This window comes from Ostrinia nubilalis, chromosome 9, assembly GCF_963855985.1.
Source record: "Ostrinia nubilalis chromosome 9, ilOstNubi1.1, whole genome shotgun sequence".
In the NCBI taxonomy this organism is placed as follows: Eukaryota; Metazoa; Arthropoda; class Insecta; order Lepidoptera; family Crambidae; genus Ostrinia; species Ostrinia nubilalis.
Window position 1 is genome coordinate 3,052,019 of NC_087096.1, and position 18,349 is coordinate 3,070,367.

Here is an 18,349-nt window from a genome sequence, read left to right on the forward strand (position 1 = left end):
AAGAGCTTACCAAAGTACAGCGATAGACTGACGAAATTTAACGTCGTGACCCTCGAGACTCGACGTAAGTGTCACGACATGGTGCAGCTTTTTAAAATTATAAATTCACGCACAGACTCCCCTAGTCTTCTCTCCTCTATCAATTTGAATATTAAGCCCAGATCTCGTTGTCCATTCTCAAACACCTTCACTCTTCAGATTTACAAAAGCAACACTTCTTATTTCAATCCTATTGTAAGAATGTGTCGCCTGTACAACGAAATCACAGTTTCTAATCACAATAAAATAGATATATTTAATGATAATTTACCTCGATTCAAAAAGTCAACAATTGGCATCCTTTTAGAAAATGTTAACTGACTGTAACATTAATTTAACTATATTTTTAATAAAATTATAATAGTTTTAGGCTTAGATTCATTTGCATGATTTTTACAACAACTGCTTGGCAATATTCCATGTTGTGTATACATGCTTTGGGATAATGTCTGGTTTTGATTTTTTATTCATATTGTCATTGTATTGCTTAGGACATTGTCCTGTTTTGTATACGTAATAAAATAAATAAATAAATAAATCAAGACGATTTTTAATGTGTGTATGTGTTACACAACTAGGAACACTGTAATAAGAGTCATAAAAAGTAGGACTCAAAACACGATAATTTGAAGTTAGCACATCAGTCCGGTAGCTCCTCAGTACTGCAATTACTTTCCAAAGCAATCGTCGAGCTAAAGGTCGAGATATATCTGCACTATTGTTGCCTGGCATTTGAAGCTTGCGTAACCTGGCAACACCTGATCTATTATTGCCATTTAAAGTGGAAGGGAAATTAACATCGCTGCGCTGGAGATAAGGGTCCCTACCCTATCTAGATTCAAATAATTATGATACTGTATATGGACCGATTCATGGGCTGCCCTTATAAAATTAAGCCTGAAGCTGTTTTAGTAACAATAAAACAGATCTAAGCAGCCATTAAGGTCTTAATATCGGGTAAAAGCATTCATCATTAGAGTCACAGCTCTATAATTTACCATGTATGGCTCTTAGATTGAGATGTGATTGGAGTGGCTTGTATACCTAATTAAGCCTCTGGCATACAGATGGCGTGTAGCGCGACTTGATCGCGGTGTGACGTTTTCAAACAAACAGAAAGCAAACAGCCGTGAGCTTTAAGATCGACTGTAATGTGACATTATATGTAGAGCCAACAAAACATCGGTTGCAAAAAGGACTTTTTTTTTGTTACTAAATAAGATGGCACTGTATTCAGAAAACAGTTGGTTACCTGCACCAAATTATTTTATTTAAAATCAAAATACTTACTCGTAGTACGAATTATCCAACGATTACAATCTTAATGGAGTCAAATATTTAGCCTCAGATTGTAACAATTTAGTTTACTATTAAAGTAATTAATTTAAGCATTATCGCTCTACAAACTTAGGATCTAGAGCATTGATTGATTAGTCTTTCAGCCCCAGATTACGATCCTTCGTCTCTAATTCCAGCCATAACAGTAATTACTAGAGCTAATCAAAACAACTGACAGCTATTAATTCCCTTTATCGAGTTCTCGGACAAAATACTCGCATTTACATTTAGTAGTACTCGATAAATCTGTAAGGATGTGAGCACATTCGATAGATAGCTTTGCAATCGGCAGTTAGAGTACATGATTACTACTGAAAAATAAGATTTAGGGTTCGTGTTTTATTCTAAAACGACGCTTTAAACCAAATAAACTTAAACCAGACATTGATTTGTCAACTTTATGCAATAATGTAGTTGTCATGAAAAGGCTTTCTTGTTACTCGCATCGTACTCGTATATTTGCTGAACTAAGGAATCACATTAATTATTTCCAGTCCATCCACCATTTCATAGAGGGATAGATATTAAGTGTGCTCAAACCCTAACAAACACCCTTAAAATTTAGCATCACTTAAATCGATATCGCGCAGCAAATAACTCTTAAAATCAGATAAAGCACGTTGAGGAAGTAATATTTTGAATCGCTTAATTAGTAGGCTTTAAATCTGTCTTTTGAGCCTTCTGCGGGGCATTATAAAGCTTTCCGCTTAAACTGAGCGTTTACGCCTTATCTTAGAGCCATTATATCACTAATAGCGCTGGTTTATGTCTAGGACAGTGGTTCCCAAAGTTGTCTGGGCTACAACTCATCTAATACAAGTTCCCAAACTCGGGACTCACCTACAGGAAATTTCGCCCACTGCCCAGCGGCTGGATCGGTAGGGTGGTGTGTCGTTCTACAGGCAGGGCCCACTCAATGTTCGTTCGCGACCCACCACTGGGTCGCGGCCCATAGTTTGGGAAACCCTGGTCTAGGAGATTATGGCGGTCAAGTTTGACTATTGGTAGCCTGTCGGGGGACATAAAGAATTAATCTTTACGAGAGGTCTGTGATTTCCAGGAAGCTATTTAGGCTGAGTTGCACCACCTAACTTTAACAGAACTATAACGATAACCGGTGTTTTTTGTGGCTACCTAAGTAAACTCCGACAAACGTTACTTCGACATTACGTTACTCCGACACTACTGAATATCGACATGACTTTACTTCGACACTATACTTTTTTTTATGCAGAACAAGGAAGGTATTTGAAGACAATGGCACCTGATGTTAAGTGGGATGCAGTCTAGGATGGTACATATCTGCCCTGTAAGTGTCTATTCACTCTCGCCTTGAAAAGGCCCGGATTATAGTATTCGGGAAAGACAGCAGCAGGCAACACTACTCAGACAAAGGATATTCGCCTTTGTCTGAGTAGTGTAGTGTCAAAGTAAAGTATGTATGGAGTTTGACAGACTTTTGACGTTTGTCAAAGTTAAAGTAAGATGGTGCAACCCAGCTTTAGTCGTGCTTTACCTATAGCAGTTTTCGCTAAACGGCTGCGATGTTCATTTCTCTTCGGTCCAGCAAGATGAGAGACCGATACTGACTGAAATATTTTTGCAATGTAATTGATCTACCATATTACGACGACTGTGTACATGCAACCGCGATACTCCGTTTCTAAGATCAGAAGGTTTCAGTGAATTATTGTCTCAAAAAAGTGCTGAAATCTTGCAAATAAAATAGTTCACGTTATTAGCGAAAACGACAGTATAAATTTTCTTTTTAAAGTAAGAAAATATAAATAAATTTTAAGTATGTAAGTATCTAAGTAATTTTTAGGTTCAGAAGTTTGTTGCTAAATAAGTACATACTTTGTTGTTATAATAAACCAAATAAGCAACAACCAATACCCAGCTGAAATTTTTCTGTAATTAATGTCTGTATTTTATAATAGTTAGTACTCGTAGTAAAGTAATTTTCAAGTCACCGCGTTGAAAGGAACACAAATGATCAATTAATTGGCCATAGATAACAGATGATTGACAGTTAAAAAAAAGTTGCCATATAGGTACAGAATTGAATTTCTTTATGGCCTGAAAAGTAATTAGTCGTTCGATATTTAAAACATGTTCGGAATATTATGCTGTTCGAAGTTTAAATTACTTTTTAGGCGCTTATTAAAGAGGTTGCTAATAGGTTTCAACATTTTTTGTAAACGCTAGTCTGGCCTCTTATATTTTATGTTATGTTTTTTTAGGACTTAGCATACTCATCACACTAGTCTGTGGACCAATTATTACACTTTTCAACAAAAATAGCGCGTTATTTGGGTTAGAATTCTATTCTGCTTAAGTAATGATTACTAACAGATATTTTCTCCTAACTACTTGAAATAATATAAGTTAGATTGCAATAGAATCAGGATATTCTTATCACGGTGACCACACATCTGCCGAGCCCCGAGACTGGAAGCTTCGACAATCAATCCGTTTATTGGACAAGTTTATTGAGGTCTGGACCGACGATGCGACAGTGGCTTGGATGTAGGAAGAATTATATGGACAGGACGCTGTCGGGATTTTTTGGAATAATGGCCGCAGATTTCATTAGACACAATTATTATTAGGATACTAATTAATGATTAAACGAACTTAAAAAGTGAAGTTCTATCATAATTATGCGAGGGCTTTGTCCGAAGAGATTAGAAATAAGAACTATGTAGTATCACGTACGGTGATGCCAGTTTACGCACTGTTAGTTGAGGATATATTTTTTTTTTTTTTTTTTTGTGGGTATCTCACTTTACATCTTATTTGACATTGGTATCCGTCGTCAGTTAGTTTGGAGTAGTAATTTGTATTTTTTATCATTTCACTAATATGGGGGTTTGTGTTTTTAATAATATACATATATGATTGTTAAAGACGGGTGGGAGGGTTTCTAATCTCTTCGGACAAAGCCCTCGCATAATTATGATAGAACTTCACTTTTTAAGTTCGTTTAATCATTAATTATGCTCGTGCTTTGTCCTCGAGATTAGAAATAAGAACTATGTAGATTTTGAGAGAACTGATGTGAAATGATAATAAAAACAAAGCTGTTTATTACTTTGCAAAAATAATAAATCATTAGTAAGAATACAATGCTTGTTTTATAATTACTATTAAGTGTGACATAACTGTCGTAGTTACCCGAGTGAATACTTTCGTATAATTGATAATTATTATTAAGGGTAAGTAATTAAAGGCAAGTATAATTAGCTGTTATATTAGCCATAATGTAAGTGGGAAAGTTAATTATTGTTTCCCAAATCAATTGTCAGTATTAGGTTCTTCTGGCAATTAAATGTTGATTGTTATTTCTATACGCAATAGGCATTCTATTAAAGAATTTGCCCAAAGTAGCTATTTGAAATAACGCTCCAACCGGGGGTAATTCTGATAATCAAGATTAATTCCTAATGTATGTGCTCTAGACGAGGCAGCATGCCTCGTGCTGTGAGTGGTGAATATCAAGGTGTCAATATCACAAGCCTGCAATGTTAATTGAACTAAACTTGTGACTAAACTAAGTGCTCGGTGTTAGAGCGGTAAACAATTTCGTAAGCAACACTTTGCACAAAATGCTTGTACATGACATAAATTGTCAAAACAATACCAAGATTGATTGTTGTGAACTTGGGCGCGATGTCGTGATTAAATTGAATATTTGTATGCATAATATTTGAATGCTTATATTATAAGGAAGGTTTGAACAATGTGTGTAATAATTACACTAACAAATGACAGTAAAATGGCTAATTTCTCAATATTTTAAATTTTTTGGAAACCATAATATCTGATTATGTTTCCAATATGACAGCCAAATTAAAAGACAAGCTTATTACAGCTATCGAAATTCACAATTTTTTATTAAAATAGTGGAATCTAATACCTCAATGAATGATAGTTATGGTAAAAGTAAAACAATTTCCTTGAACAATTATTGTACTGCTTGATCATCAGACAATGATGAAGATATAATATCCATAGATAGATGAAGATGTAATCTTCGTTTTATATGAGACATTTAGACACATGTAGCGTTTTTATTTTTATCCAATTAAAGAAACAAAGCTAGACTACATTATAAGGGTACTGCTAGTATACCCGTCGCTTGATCACATGTGATTTTTGCAATGTATGTGTAATACAAAAAAGGAAGGAAACCGCAGAAATAAGCTTGACCTTGTTGTCTTAAAATTTTAATTGCGTATGCATCAGGGTACCTATCTAATTTAGGGTATATAACGATAACGAATTTAGCAAAATTAACGATGCCACGTTCTCCTAATGCAAAAATAATAAAATGGTGAATTTGGTAATGTCGAGTCCATACTAATATTGAATGGACTCTTCAAGATTCGGTATCTACCATGCTATTATCTAGATAAGATAGGTCATTAGATAGGACACATCATTGTGTATTGATGATTATAATGATTTTTCTAGTTTCGCATCATTGCCACAATTATTTTTATTTGTGTTAAGTGGGGGGAAACTGCACGCCACCTATGCGGTGTACAAAACTGAATTTCATTCTGAGAAACTGAAAATTTTGAAGATCCTTAGTAAATACTTTTAGGCCAAGAAAGGTCAATGTTTGGAATCTTTGCAGATTAATTCTTATAATTATTATGTTTTTAATATTAGATAATATTAATAAAATAAAATAGATGTTGGACCATGGGTCCCCAGAAGTTTCCCCGTAACACGCCGCCCCCCATCCCGTAGTTGAGACATCGGAGTACTATATTTCATGACACTTAATATAAGTTTATGAATAGCCTGATATAATTGCAATTTTTCTATGTCCGAATATAATCATGTATTATGTGATTTATACTGACATTTATTATTGGTTGTGAGATTGAAATCACATAACTCTATCCTAGTACAACAGAGTCACTTATTACTAGTGACCACTGATGGTAAAAATTTAAAAGCCAACCGACATATTTTACGAGATTCAACTGTTGCGGTTCTGAGCTGGATGCGGCTGGTGCGCTCACGAGCATGACACGTGATGACTGTTTTGAAAGTCAGGAGGTCAAGTCCTCTGTTTTCATCGGTTGTCTGCCTTTCGGGGAAGTCCCTTCAAGGTTAAATTCGTATAAGAAAGGACTTTTTGGTGGCTGCTGATTTGATTTTGGGATTCAATTCCAGATCAGCCCCAAACTTTGAAGTTCGCTAGGCAGTTTTTCGTGTTTTGGAAAGTTTTTATCAAAAGACATGGCGTCAATCTTCGGTGTTTGTAATAAATAAATAAATAGATGAGTCTTTTAACAATTTCACACAGCGCCAGCTGGCCCCAAAGTAGGTAATAATTGATCTTATCTTTAATGAGTCTAAGTAGAATTACGTTTTTTCTGATAAGGAATTCTTAGTAGACAGTCGAGAAAATGCGATTGGCATCGATAAGAAATTCATATTAAGGTAATTGTGTTGAGGCTTGTCCTACACAGGATCATCACCAATATTACAATCTCATCATGAAGGGGCGCAGCTGTTTCAGACCAACAGCGTTGCAGGTGTCGAATCTAATTGATTTCTAGTTTCAGCAGCAGCGGAAGCGGCGCAGATGTCAACGAGAGCAGCAGCGTCGGCGGCGGCAGGGTTCGAGGCTAAGGGTTCTGAGTCCAATGTTTCGATAGCCACTAATGGTTTTTCACCTGCTAACGATTTGGCGTGTATCATATCACCACCCGGTAGTGTGGATATAAACCCATCAAATTATGTCTTATTAAGACAACTCCCAATTTTTAAACAAGTAGGTATGCATTATTGCATTTTTTTTAATGTGATATGTACTTTTACCAGTATGGAACAGCCCTTTTGACTGCCTGCTAAAATATGTAGCGGGTAGGTAACAACTTAAAACGAATTATCTGCATGCCTAGTAATATTAACGTTCATATCAATTTAAAATTAAATATCGCCAAATTGTTATCACCGAAAAACTTAGACTTGAACTTACTTGACTTGAAGAATTAAGTAGGTAAGACAGTAAAATTACAACCCGTTGTAGTTGCCCGCAATACCGTAAGTATCGTAATATTTTTAGGATTCTGCGTCTGATTTAGAGGGTAGGTATTGTTGATAATACCGCAAACCATCATATTATAAAAATCACACAGCTCCGCAGTATGGTAGTATGGGTAATTATTATTTAAAAAAATAATTAACTTCGAACATCTGATTTAGAAGTAGGTTATTAATGCAAAGTTTTTAGTGCCGCAAACCCTTAGATATAGATAAATCATTACATTACGAACGTCTGATTTGGAGGCAAGTATATATTAATATCGCAAACTGTCAGACAAAAATAACCACACAAATTATATAACGTGACAACCCGTGTACGGTTGCCCGCAATATGGTAGTATGTGTAATGATAATATTGTATTAAGTAAATATAATTTACTGTATTCGTCTGAATTAGAGGTAGGTAATAACTCAAACGTTAAAACGCAAATCGTCAGACAAAAACCACAACTAGCATAACGTGACAACCTGATATGGTTGCCCGCAATATGGTAGTATGTGTAATGATAATATTGTATTAAGTAAATAGAATTTACTGTATTCGTCTGAATTAGAGGTAGGTAATAACTCAAACGTTAAAACGCAAATCGTCAGACAAAAAACCACAACTAGCATAACGTGACAACCTGGTATGGTTGCCCGCAATATGGTAGTATGTGTAATGATAATATTATAATAAAAATAATTTACCGTATTCGTCTGAATTAGAGGTAGGAGTAGAACTCGAACGTTAAACCGCAAACCCTCAGACAAAAAACACAACTAGCATAAGAAGACAACCCGGTATGGTTGCCCGCACCATGGTAGTATGTGTAATAATGGATAGAACTTACTGCATCTGTCTTCTTCTTCGTTTGGTTGAAGGCGATGAACTTGCGTTTTTTCTAATTGTCTGAATTAGAGGTAGGAGTAGAACTCAAACGTTAAACCGCAACCCCTCAGACAAAAAACACAACTGGCATAAGGAGACAACCCGGGATGGTTGCCCGCACTATGGTAGTATGTGTAATGATGATGTTCTTCTTCTTCTTCTTTTGGTTGAAGGCGATGAACTTGCGATTTTTCCAATTGTCTGAATTAGGGGTAGGAGTAGAACTCAAACGTTAAACCGCAAACCCTCAGACAAAAAACACAACTGGCATAAAGAGACAACCCGGGATGGTTGTTCGCATTATGGTAATGTGTAATGATGATGTTCTTCTTCTTCTTCTTTTGGTTGAAGGCGATGAACTTGCGATTTTTCCCAATTGTCTGAATTAGGGGTAGGAGTAGAACTCAAACGTAAAACCGCAAACCCTCAGACAAAAAACACAACTGGCATAAAGAGACAACCCGGGATGGTTGTTCGCATTATGGTAATGTGTAATGATGATGTTCTTCTTCTTCTTCTTTTGGTTGAAGGCGATGAACTTGCGATTTTTCCAATTGTCTGAATTAGGGGTAGGAGTAGAACTCAAACGTTAAACCGCAAACCCTCAGACAAAAAACACAACTGGCATAAAGAGACAACCCGGGATGGTTGTTCGCATTATGGTAATGTGTAACGATGATCTTCTGTTGAACCGCTTGAACGACGTTCAGCACCCCATATCTTCTGCTCCAATTTATTTATTTTCTTCAGCAAATGTTCCTTATCCTCATTTGACATTTTTCGTTCGGCATTTTGACGACACAAAAACACTATTTTTAACACTGGGTACGTATATAAGTAGAAGAAGTGCGAACTGGCAGAGCACTGAATCGTGACTGACGACGGATACCAATGTCAAATAAGATGTAAAGTGAGATACCCACAAAAAAAAAAAAAAAAATATATCCTCAACTAACAGTGCGTAAACTGGCATCACCGTACGTGATACTACATAGTTCTTATTTCTAATCTCGAGGACAAAGCACGAGCATAATGACATAAGGTTTCGGCTTTTGATGATACGATTTTATGGACTTTCCTCAATATTTTATCTATTTTATCTGTCGCAACAGGTGACTAAAGGAGAAACATGCGAACATGGAACCCCCGCTAACCATCTGGCTAACGTAGGGTGTACGAAAAACCATATTAATAATGGTAAATTAGAGAGGCTGATCTTCTTGTAGTGTCGACAATAAAACCTACACAGTGTCAGCCCAAAACTCTTCTACAAGACTGGAGTTGTCAGTAGCAAAGTCAAAGTCAAAAGTCATTTTTTTTTATTTGTTATAGACTATTATAGTATAGTGCTTACAAATCGTCAAATATTTTGCTCTTAAGGAGCCTCTACATGTTAAGAGACAGAGAGTTCTTTTTACCCTACCAGCGCTTCGACTTCAGCATTCATTAAATCTTCCTACGTGCAGTTGTTTGACTAAATGACTGAGTCATATTTCGTTTACAAGTTAATTTAAGCCAACAATAATTAATACTCGTAGGTATCTGACTAAAGTGTTAACACGGAACCTCTAAAGAATTAATTAGAGTCCACCTCTTTTCTCACTGGACAACAGAGACACAGTTGGCTAATTATATAGCACATTGCCAATAAGATCTAAGATCTTGCTTCCTACATCCATGTCGCATCTCCGATTGCAATCCCATCCATCCACCCCCGATTCTAATCCCCGTATCAATCCTTCAGACGAAGCGCTTGGGCAAACGGCATGCGTCGTTCGCGCAAGGCAATAGCTCTACTTTTTTTTTTTTTTTAGTCTTGTAGTTTATTACCAGATAATTAGAGAAAAATGTAGATGTTGACTTTCTTAAATAGGTTTTTTTTTTTTTGAGAGAGAGTGGAATAGTTACTCGCTATTTTGTACGAGCAAACTGTAAAAGTACGTGAGTCAATAATATTTACAAAAATGATGATGATGATGATAGTTATATACAATTTTTTTTTTTATACATTTTTGTTTTTATATTTTTTTTTGTTTTTAATGTTATATATGTATTTTTTTTTGTTTTTTGTTTTTAATTATTTTTATATATATATATTTTTTTTTATATTTTTTTTTCGTTTTAATTTTTTTTTTTTTTTTCTTTTTCCCTTCAATATTAACTTATTATTAACTAAGTACCATTATATTCCTTCAGACTATTTACAATGTATTTACAATATTCCACGAAAGACTTAATAGCTAATTCCCTGGTTGTCATTTCAGGTATGTCAAATGGAGACACATCTAAATGGTTACACAAGGCTATGTGTGTCTCCCTTTGCCGGGCATATCTTGGGCATACTTTAAGGAGGTGGTCAATGTCCTGGACAGTATTGGGGTCACAATTGCACTTATCGGTCGCGACTATCTTGAACCGGTGTAAGTATTGCCGGTGATAGCCGTGACCGGTAAGGACTTGAGTTAAGTGGAGCGATTGTTTCACTATTGCATATAGTTTTGTTACACTGTCCAGGCTTGGAAGCCAAGTTCTAGTGCGCACTCCTGTAGTAGAAGAAGTGTAACGTTCTTCGCTACAAAGCCTATTAGCTTCGCGTGAGAGTCGTTTGACATGGCTGATTGGGAATTTCGCGAAGTCGAGTGATTGGTGAGAAGTTGCAGCACTTTTCGCAGCTTCGTCTGCTGCTTCATTCCCTTCGAGACCCACATGGGCCTTAACCCACACAAATTTCACGTTTCCAGAGTGGCTTCGCAAGTGATCATGAGTTTTTGTTGCAAGACTGTTGGTAGTGTTTTTATTCTCTAACTCCTGTAGGGCAGACAGACTATCAGAGAAAATGGCTACGTTTTCAATACTAGAATCTTGGACCCATCTAACAGCGCGTTCTATAGCTAGTAGCTCAGCTTGGAAGACGGTACAGCTATTGTGTAGTTTAAGTTTCTGAATTATGGGCGCATCATTCGGCTTATAGATAACGAATGCTGCGCCAACGTCACCATTTTCCAGTTTACTGCCGTCAGTAAATATTTTGGTGCTGTCAGGTGGGCAAAGTCTATCGATGTCATTTTGGACATATGCTGAAGAAAATTGTATACCTTGTCTAGTGGCAGGGTGAGCAAGTTTAGTTGGTGGTGTGCGCTTATGCAATTTTATATCTGAAGAGAGGTATGGAGAGCAGCCCGTGAGCTTAGCACGTTCTACCGTGCATACCTCTTGAACTTTCAAGTCTAGTGGAGTAAATTGTGCGAGTGTGATGGAAGCGATAGTGGAGACAGTACGGAAGCCCCGTATCGTTTTGACAGCGAAACCACGTTGCTCTACTTAGATTATGTATAATGTATACCTTTGTATTACATCAGTGCTCTAAGTAAGAGAGATTCTTTCAATGATAAAGATATACTTATAATAAAGCCTGTGCTAGGTACAACCTACGGACGACAGCATATTAAGGCTGGGTTGCACCATCTTATTTTGACTGTAACAAACGTCAAACATCTGTCAAAATCCATACAAAAACCACCGGTTATCGTTATACGAGTAGTTACGGTCAAAGTTTGGTGGTGCAACTCAGCCTAAGTAAACATTGTCCCTGTATCTACTGAACTTTTTTACCTGCTGGATACTTGGTAAATATTTAGTAATTTAATTAAAATGATCCCACTTAATTATACTTGTGTTATCTTTAATTACCAGTCTTAAAGTACCGGTAGTATTTTCCACTTTAAAACACGCTATGTGAAGTATTCTTTAAAAGAGAATCTGGCTTGATTTTCTAGAAATCTTACTTTATTTCTATAGAAATTTAATGTAAAACAAATTATGTAAGAACAAGACTGACACTAATAAATATTACCCATATACTTACCTATTCAATTTAGTTTATGAGGAACACTAAACATTTTCCCAGCGACTAACTAACGATTTAATCATTATCGACTCGTTTCCGATTCCGACGGACGATTCTCTATGCTAAAAGTATCGAGTGTAACCGATTGCCGGACGTCAGCGGATGAGCCCGATGATAAAGAAATCCTAGACCAGGGGTGGAGAACCATTATTTCAACCTGCCATTTTTCCTAAAAAAAAGACGTGCCGTCATATAATCCTTTTAATAATACTAAATTGAAAATACTTTATTTGCTACATAAAAAAACTGTTTTCGTAATATTTTATTCCCTGTGCTGCCCGCTTCCAAGCTACTTACTGCTACCTCGACCTTCACCAGATCCTTGGACCATCAAGTTAGTGGCCTGCTTATCACACTACGCCTTCCAGCTCGGTCGGACCGGTGTGGTCGTTGTGGGATCCCTAGGTAGACCAGCAGTAGTTTGTCCAGCAGTTAACGTCATTTGGCTGAAACAAAAAAAAAACATAGTACCTTGTGATAGGTGGCGTGCCCAAAATATTGTTTCACGTGCCATTAGTGGCACACGTGCCATTGGTTCGCCATCCCTGTCCTAGACCAAACTAGGCGATTAGACGCGCCGCGCGCTGAAGTACAGTGAAAGGTTTATTGCTCCTTGATTTAATATCAAATTGCTTGTTGAGACTTTGATGCTGGATTAACGTTTTTATCGTAACTTTCTTCAAGACCGCTATTTTCATTAGTTAATTCAATAGCTTTTACTAAGTGACGCCAATCGCGTAAGAATTTACAGATCTTTTTTCGCAGCGTCCTCAGATAAAGTTCTGAGTTAGAACATCATCATCATCAGCCTTTAGAAGTAGAGAGCAGGTCTGCAGACTAATGGACAGAGGCCTTCCGTCAACATACGATACGATTTTAAAACAACTCAACTAATGCCCGTTTTCACCATCAATTCCTAATTATTAAGTGACTTCTATGAAAACTAAATTCATATTATGTGTTACCATAGGGGTCACTTAAAAATTAGGATGGTGAAAGCAGGCGTTAAACTCAAAAAACTCAACTAAGGCTGGGTTGCACCAACTTACTTTAACTTTGACTTAGGTGGTGCAACTCAGTCTTAGCCTGGACTTGTCTAACACTGTCTTATTACATAAAAGTCAGCTTAGTCATATCTACGTAATAATTTGCTTAAATATGTTTGTTATTCGTAGAATTCATGCAAATTGAAGCTAGTTTAATAACAAACAAGTTAATTTATTATGACTAAAGCAGCGCGATACACGGCATCTGTTCGCATATGCCCAGTAAATTATTTTCATTATCGTTATAAAATAACAATTAAACTCCAGGGTTCCATTTAGGTACTGATATGTTACGGCATAAAATAAAAACGTCAGCCGTTTTAAAGCAAGCATTTATGTACGGTCAACAGCACGTCAACGTAAACACTGTGGTATCTTACGTAGTTGCGATACGGGCGACTTTGCAACGAAAATGTATAGCTTGATGTGCTGTCGACTGTACATGCGCCGGACAGATATGGAGACATCTCGAAGAACATTAAAAAGGAGAAGCAGCTGTATGTGGAGGCTTTGCACGATTTAGTGTTCCGTATGAAGTATCTTTTAATCATGATGATATAAAAAATTGAAAAGATTTTATATCTGGGTCTTAACAATCGGTGAAGTCAAAAATAATATTTTTGAAATGCGAGTTTAGGTGTATGTTTATTGTATAGTATAGAGATTCACTATACTAAATATTACATCCTGTCTTTCCCGAGCCTTTTCAAGGCAAGAATGAATAGGCACTAACAAGGCAGATATCACAAATACCTAACATGTTCTGCGTAATAAAAAAAATTGATAGCACATTAATTTATTTTCAACTAGCGGCCGCGCGTGACTTCGTACTCGTGTATCCCGTTTTACTCCCTTAGGGGTGGAGTTTCGTAAAATCCGTTCTAAAAGGAACCCCCAACCCAAGGAGTGAGTGAGTCAGTCAGTCAATCATTAACCTTTCGCTATTATAAATATATATAAGAAACTTGAATAGGTATGTTCTAAAATGTAGAGTCATACTCGCCTTTCGTCGATTACTTGGAAAGTAGGTATCTATTTAAATTTAAGAACATAGCGTTTTGTTCTTTTACCCGCGGATCCCGCGTAATTGTCTCGTTACGCTTTTACGGCTATTTTTAAGTGATTGTTAAGTACTTGAAATGTCAGTTTGTGGTTTGCAGTAAGTGTCCACTTATCATTATGTGGGCAATCCACGCAGACCTAACATTAATGCTAAAGACCGCATCCGAAGTTAATTCGATTGTAGTGAGTTTTTTAAACACTCAATTTGGTGAAGTGAATGCAGATGTATATTTTGGTAATTTACGATCGGTAACAAGCGAATTGCAAACCACTTGCCTAATTGTAATTGCTGTAAAAATGTGTTATTAGTAGCTTAAAGCTGGCAGACAGACGGAGTAAGGGAGAAGACGAGAAGACGGGTATAAAAGATTAAGTTGTAAGCATGTGTTGCACCTACGTCGCGCTACAGTCTCGTGTGTTACAGAGACAAGTCAGATATTGTCAAATTATTTAATACCTACATATTTTCTACCCAATACTTTACCCCAGCCAGTGTACTCTCACGAAAAAAAAACATTTTAGCAAAACTTAAACCTAACAATACATCTTACACCAATGCGATAAAGAAGCAATTTCCAAATCAACAGTAGCACATTGCTTCAAAGATTTGGAAGTAAACCAATTTTGGTAGGTAAATAATTTCCTTCAGATGTACTCATATGTACAGCAGTAGTGTACCTACAATCAATAATTAGTCATCGTCCATTTATCAAACTAAACATTCTAGTAGCGGAATCCGGTGCCGATTCCGCAACATATTTAATCCTGAATTATGTCCTGTAACGAGTCAATAACATTCAAATTAAGTCGACTAATTACGACCGAACATCTGGAATCCAGTCGGACACAGCCTGTGACTAATTGTGCTAATATCTGCCGATTTCTGCATACATTTGCATTCTGTCTCAATTTATGTTGATGACTCATTGGTTTCGTAAGGCAAAGCTAGACAATTACATTGCATTGCATCTCAGAAAAGAACTTTGATACGTCCGTCGTCCAGTGTTAATTTTATTAAAATTATCCATTACAGGTAAAGATGGAAATCGTTGAAATTTTCGCAAAGATTGGATCTTCAATTTGCTGTTTTGATAAGAAATGGCATGTGGCAATGGCAAAAGCTGTTTTGATAAGAAATGGCATTCCTTTTTGCTCTACAACAACGGCTCTAGGTTGAAGCATCTTACGTGATTATTAGGTACTCGAAAATTGCCAGTTGAACTTTTAAGACATTTTAGGACTCAACTTGAGTATAGCATAGGTATAAACAATGTTTTGTCGGTTTTAAATGCCTAGTGAGATGGGGGAGCAAAAAGGATAGTTCACTCGTCTTTGCTTTCATTTCGTTTCATTTTGCGCATATTAACGTATACATATTTTGACCAAACGCAACACCTGGGTATTGCAGAATAGGTACACTAATCTGCAAGGGTGTGAATGGTCCAGTATGCTGCTACATTTGCATAAGAAGTGCACTTTGTGCATTTAGCGCTGCTGAGCTGCGGGAGCGCGTGCCCTTTGCCCCCCGCTGCTACGGAATGTAGGGGGGCCATAATTTGGGGAAGGAAGGATAATCTGAAGTATGATAAATTACCTCTAACTAAATCATAAACCAAACAGAAAGTGTCCTAAGTGGTATAAAAAGAAGCTACCTTAGTAAATAACTAACAACACTGTATTAAATGTGGAGACCGCATCATATGAAGCCATTCGATGGCAACTGAAATGAGGACTAAGAAACTCACCAGTGTAAATTCATCCTAACATTAAAAAGAAAAACCATTAAATTTTTTCATTTTATTTATTTTGTTTCACAGTTTTTTCTCACTCATTAGGACTGTTATGCCATACTTAGTTCATGTAACGTGACAGTAACAGTCGTAATTTCACGTCTGTCTGAGAGGCTGAAGTGTCGCCCTTGCAACCGGTATCTATTATTATCTAATAATATTACTAAATCCTTCCTTCCCATTCCATACTACCGAACATAATCCCGATATTTATTGCCTAAATCTTGGCTGTCGTACTCGCGTGTCTCCCGTCGGAGCGCCGGCGCATCTAAATAAAATAATCCCCCCGATCTGAGCGGAGGCTGATAAATTTACCTCTTAGGCAGAAAACCAGCGGTGAATTATACAGATGCATCATTTCACGTGGAACACAAAGAGGTATTTGCAATGCCAGATTTATTGGTGTAATTTTGCTATTGTATTTGTTAGATAATGTGGATTGTTATTTCGTTAAATTAATTCGTAAAGCTGAGAATCCTGCGTTTGACGCAGATGCATTTTTGTGAGTAAGATAATTATGGATAGTGGATACATTGATAATTTTTACTTTTCTACTCTCCTTACTAGGTTGTTTTCTGATCAATAAATAATCGATGAAAAAATATAGCTTTTGGCGAAAAATATTTTTTAGCTACGAAGCTAGGTTAATTCTGTTTCTAAATTATTTTCCTCTTGAAAAAAGATCTGCCTCAGGATGCTTTTAGCTTCAAGCTACAGATATTAACTATAAATGCAAAAATACCAATGATTAATTTATAATAACTAAGAATATAATCTTACTAAAAATCTTGATTTTTCAATTAATTCACCCCATCACACCTTTTTAATTTAAAAGCGTTAACAGTTCCCCGATCGCAGCCGATGGCTTTACATTCTCTCTAATTCCAATCAAATATATTTGCATACTTTCCTCGGTTATGTAGAAATAGATTATCCAATCTACGGAACACTCCATCACCTTAAGCGCTGGTTTATTACGCTGTCATGCCGCCTTGAAGATTCGAGCCAGTGATGTAGAAAAATTAACTCGTGTTAATCGATAGTTTCGTCGTATCGATCTGCCTTTTATGGTATGGACGCGGGATGGATCCACCTCGCGTTCACACCATTACAGCTCCTGTGTGGCCACTGGCCAGGATCTAAAGCTTGACCGTGAATAAAATCCAATCAGTAAGTGTAGAGTTGAACAGCGGCAAAGTGGATCTGCAGTATATTAATCAAATGAATTTGAATTTTAGGATCAAGGTCTTAAATATATCCATAATTCAAAACAAAATGTTTTGCATGGACGGCGTTTCTGTAGTAAACATTTGGTAATAAAGCTATTTATAGGTATTATTGCAATGTATGAGCTCAAAAGTAGCGATTCGATTATGTGATAAAACTAAGGCTGCATCATCTTGCTTTGACTTTGAAAGACGTCAAAAATCTGTCAAACTCCATACAAAATACACCGGCTATCGTTATAATCACGGTTAAAGTTAGGTGGTGCAACTCAGCCTAACAGTGCCTTAACGAATTCATCAGTCCTATTAATAGTAGATGAACCATTTACCTGAAGGTATCGATACTCGTCGGTTCGCCCCACAACACTAGTATAAACCGAAGATTGCAATCTGAATTGCAATACATTGTATTAAATCTTAATGTGCACGTGGAAAGAATACGGGATGCAAGGTTTCCTCGGGAAGTCAATTTTAAGGATAACATCTAACAACACTTAACAGAACGGTTAGTGAATTCTAATTCAAAAAGCCTTGAGTGGTTTATAGTTAGAAATTTGAACTCTATCGATATGGAGAACCTGGTTTCGATTTCCAGGTAGGAGTTAGGACACTTTTATAAGTGAAAAATTACTTTGTCAAATTACACTAAGTGATACAGATTTTTTTATATTTGGGATATTGCGTTGTTAGCAGCAGTCAATTGACAATTTGAACAATGGACAGGGTACAAAAGGCAAACTTAGTGTCATAATATGGCCATATTTTTTTTACTTTTTTTATTAAAAAAATCCTAGACAGTTTTAGCATGTAAAATTAATAAAATAGTCCTACTTAAATATGGACACAAATTGTTAGCAATAGCCGTGGTGCCACGTGCGAGGCGCGTGGCTTGCGTGACCGTAGGCGGCTTTTATGCTGTCAACATTTTCTTTTAAACATAATCAGCGAGATTATCCCATCTTCAGTTAAATTAGCATACAAGTCTTTACCGTTGTTTTTCT

The 18,349-nt window shown here is 36.6% G+C and overlaps 1 protein-coding gene across 1 annotated transcript; it reads right to left on the reverse strand.

Moving 5' to 3' along the window:
- Positions 1–10,489: 10,489 nt before the first annotated feature.
- LOC135074803 (uncharacterized) lies at positions 10,490–12,555 on the reverse strand. The gene is made up of 2 exons (XM_063969183.1): positions 12,522–12,555; positions 10,490–11,634 (listed from the first exon to the last, which is right to left on the reverse strand). Exons 1-2 carry the CDS (start codon positions 12,553–12,555, stop codon positions 10,490–10,492), a joined length of 1,179 nt encoding a protein of 392 aa, XP_063825253.1.
- Between the last annotated feature and the right edge of the window lie 5,794 nt (positions 12,556–18,349).

Coding starts and splice junctions, on each gene's coding strand:
- LOC135074803 (XM_063969183.1), bottom strand. CDS start 12,555: ATGGTCCAAGGATCTGGTGAAGGTCGAGGTAGCA. Junction 11,635..12,521: donor TGGTGAAGGTCGAGGTAGCA/GTAAGTAGCTTG, acceptor TAATCTAAGTAG/AGCAACGTGGTTTCGCTGTC.